Source organism: Poecilia reticulata, linkage group LG14 (genome assembly GCF_000633615.1).
Source record: "Poecilia reticulata strain Guanapo linkage group LG14, Guppy_female_1.0+MT, whole genome shotgun sequence".
NCBI classification, from domain to species: Eukaryota; Metazoa; Chordata; class Actinopteri; order Cyprinodontiformes; family Poeciliidae; genus Poecilia; species Poecilia reticulata.
This window is the reverse complement of record NC_024344.1, coordinates 3,731,934-3,735,241: the sequence shown is the minus strand read 5'-3', so window position 1 is coordinate 3,735,241 and position 3,308 is coordinate 3,731,934. Positions and strand designations below refer to the sequence as shown.

Sequence of the window (3,308 nt, the reverse complement as noted above, 5' to 3'; positions counted from 1 at the left end):
AAAAAAAAGATTAAAAAGGTACATTGAATAAACAGTGAGAAAGAGAAAGATAAAAATAAAAAGATATACAACAGTCATATGTGTTTACAGTTTTTTTGACCGTACTCTTGGAAATAGTGGATAAATGTAGTTCGATTTCCTTAACCAAAACTGTAAAACTGTGAAGTATTGTGAATGTCTCTGTGCTGCTCACTGCACCAGCTGGGGGCAGTAGATCCCTGATTCCTGTTTGGAAGGGAAGAAGAAGAAGAAGAAGAACCAAGCGCGCGAAAACTGCCCTCATTTGAAGTGTTTCTTGTTTTGAGTCTATAATTTAAGGTAAGCTTGGCTCGTCTTTCGCCGATCGCATATTATATAAAGCAGTGGTTTCAAAATTCATTCACCGACGGACAGAGTCCTGCAACYTTCAGATGTGTCCCTTGTATTACACACTTCAATTAAATAAAACTGCGTCACTAGCATGCAGTTTAGCTCTACAGAGCTCTGCTAATGAGCTAATATTCTAGCCAGGTCTGCTGAAGCTGAAATATATCTAAAGGTTGCAGGACCCTGTCCCTTGATKACKGGAATTTGAGTTTGTTGCAAAGTTTATTTTAAAGCGAAAAAACAACAACAAAATATTAGATTCTTGGAGGTAACKTGGTGTTATTTTCCTMGGCTTTTAAATTATCTAACTTTTGTTATGCAGTTYCGAGGTGTGTTTTCCACACTTTCTAATAACGAAAGTATGTATAGTCATCAGTATTCTATATAGATTTTTTATTAGTATAAAAAAWATACTTTCTTTTGTCACTTAAMGGGAAATACACACCACGGCCTCACCAGGATCCAGCATCTTGCTCATCCTTGACAAGGTTAAATGTTTCATCCATGCTTTCTTCATATTGTGACCAGATCTTTGTACTGAACAGTAGCTTAGTTTTAATGATAGAAACAGCTTTGAGTAAAAGTTTTTAGAGTCCTGACTTAATTTATCCTGTTTAGTTTYTGATTACTTGGGACAGTGAACAACTGGAAAACTTACACATAAAAAAATCTGAAGACTYTTTGGTCAGATTATCCTTAACTTTTAAGACATTARAAACTAATTCTGTTTAGTCATAATCTTTAATGTACTTGTGATATCATTTTGAACACTGCAATCAATGACAATTAAACCTGAAGAACTAATTTTATTATTTTCTGTTTTCCAGAGGAAAAAAACATGGCCAACCAGAATGATGAAACTCTTCTGCCGCGTACTGTATGCAATGCTTTAAAGATTTGATGCAATATATTTTCTATTATAGCATTTAAAAGATAWGTTAACAATAACATAGTGCAGTTTTGCACAGATAGTTTGAATGTGGAAAGCAGTTTGACATTAGACTGAACTAAAGTTTATATTAMATTTTTTCTTCTGATAGGACCAAGAGCTGCATCCGACTCATTCGTTTTTCTGGAGATGTAAGGAGAAACATTTCAACAACATGACCTGCAATAAAGCTGGGACTGTAGAGGAATCGCTGAAGAACAGCCCCCAATTTGCAAAAACGGCAAAGAAGAACAAAGAGAAAGAACTTGTTATYATAAGGGATGGAAAAGCCATCAGTTCWCACTTTCCTTGCACTTTAATTCAAAAAGGAGATAATCTGACTGTGAAATATGTAAAAGCTGTAGAGTGKCCAAAGAAACCGGTTGGTGCCYATGTTTCTCTCTGCAGGAACAAACCTCCTTCTAACCTTGTAATGTTCCATCTGTTGACAAAGGGAGGTAAAAATATAGCTAGAATCATGAAAAACTCAGCTCTGAAAGCATTCCAAGAAATTTCTGTTTATGCTTACAAAGGAGAGCGAGTGAAGGCAGCTCTGAAAAGAGATGGACGTCTTCACAGCTCCATATTTAAGAAGAACTTTGTGCTTTCTAATAAAAGCACTTCAGTAAAAACGGAGCTCTCTAACCCTGTTGATGAGCTCAATGATGAAACATTCCAGATTATTTTGCTAGACAAGTCAGATCCACCACTGAGTTTGCCTGGTAGCCTTGATGAAGCATATCTGATGTCAAATGAAGTCCAGGGTCAGTCTGAGGCAGAGGATAACATCACAGTAAAACAGAAACCRGAGGCCAATGTGGAAATAACAYCAAGAAATCTAGTGCTGGAAATACCCMATTCAAAAAGGACGCAGAACCAGTTATGTTTCCAGTTTGAGGAATTTGTGAAAGGCATAAAAACTCAGGTTCCRACCCTGTGTAATCTCCAGAATCTGTTCCGTGTAGACTTTGGTCAGAGTACTCAGATGTGCAGKGASGTGAAAACCATGAAAAGGCTGACATGTCTCAGTGATTCAGTCTGTCAGGTGAGAATAAATGGCCGGCCAAACGGAAGTGGGTTCCTCCTGTTTAGYAACTACGTCTTCACTAATGGCCATGTCGTTAAAGATATTTATGATGAAAAGAGGTGCCAGTTCAACGAGAGAGTCTCTGTACACTTCKCTTATGAAAGTGTGGAACAGTGTGAAGGAGCACTGGATGTGTTGGAGCTTGTTTGCTTTGAGTTGAACCCTGAAGTGCCCGGTGGTGACTGGGCTTTGCTAAAGCTCAGTGCACACCAGGGACTCCCTCCTGGTCTGTTGGAGCACATTKGCTTTCTTCCCAAAGATGGTGGAATTTGCATCATTGGGCATCCAGAGGGGGGAGTGAAGAAAATKKATCCATGTCTCATTGTTYCCTCTCAAAATCGCCTTCAGGTTGTYRAAAGACAWTRCWGGGAGAATCAGGGCCCAGTTCAGTTCGTTTCTCGCTCTTTCTTTGAGGGCGTAGCAGCATCTGTTCACCGAAAATCTTTTCTTACCTACGAATCRTGTTTTTATTATGGCTCCTCTGGTTCTCCTGTTTTTGATAAGCACTGCAACGTTGTGGCGATGCATTCAGGGGGGTACATCTACCGTTCTGCCAACGGTGAAACCACAAGTGTGATAGAGTTCGCTCATCCTTTGCTTGACATTATGGAGCGCCTCGTTATCCACATGGTAGTGAGAGAGAAGTTTGATGCGTTTAAGGAATACTTGGCTTTCAATTACGCTCAGCACGAAATCGTTATGGAAGGCATAAAGAATCTGGTTGAGAAAGAAAATTTCATAGAGTTTAGAAATGCAGTCAACAATTTGCTTACTGTTAGTAATTTGAATGACGTGGCGTTAAACAAATTTTTGAAGTTCTTCAGTCATAAACACGAGCAAATCCCGATGGAGATTTCCTAAATATGCCATTGGTAAAGTGCTGACAAAAATTTCTTATGGTTTTATTTGTTTTCTCATTTTTAAATT

General features: G+C 38.6%; 2 protein-coding genes across 3 annotated transcripts in view; both read left to right on the top strand.

Moving 5' to 3' along the window:
• Nucleotides 1-3,308, top strand: part of ca4c (carbonic anhydrase IV c) — a 28,921-nt gene that overhangs the window by 20,666 nt on the left and 4,947 nt on the right. The window lies entirely within an intron of this gene.
• LOC103475653 (protein FAM111A-like) lies at nucleotides 56-3,302 on the top strand. 2 transcript variants are annotated; one of them, XM_008427448.2, is made up of 3 exons: nucleotides 56-318; nucleotides 1,194-1,243; nucleotides 1,407-3,302. In XM_008427448.2, exons 2-3 carry the CDS (start codon nucleotides 1,205-1,207, stop codon nucleotides 3,240-3,242), a joined length of 1,875 nt encoding a protein of 624 aa, XP_008425670.1. In that variant the 5' UTR covers nucleotides 56-318; nucleotides 1,194-1,204; the 3' UTR covers nucleotides 3,243-3,302. The 2 variants fall into 2 exon arrangements, with proteins under 2 accessions (XP_008425670.1, XP_008425671.1); XM_008427449.2 differs by lacking the exon at nucleotides 56-318 and adding an exon at nucleotides 330-854.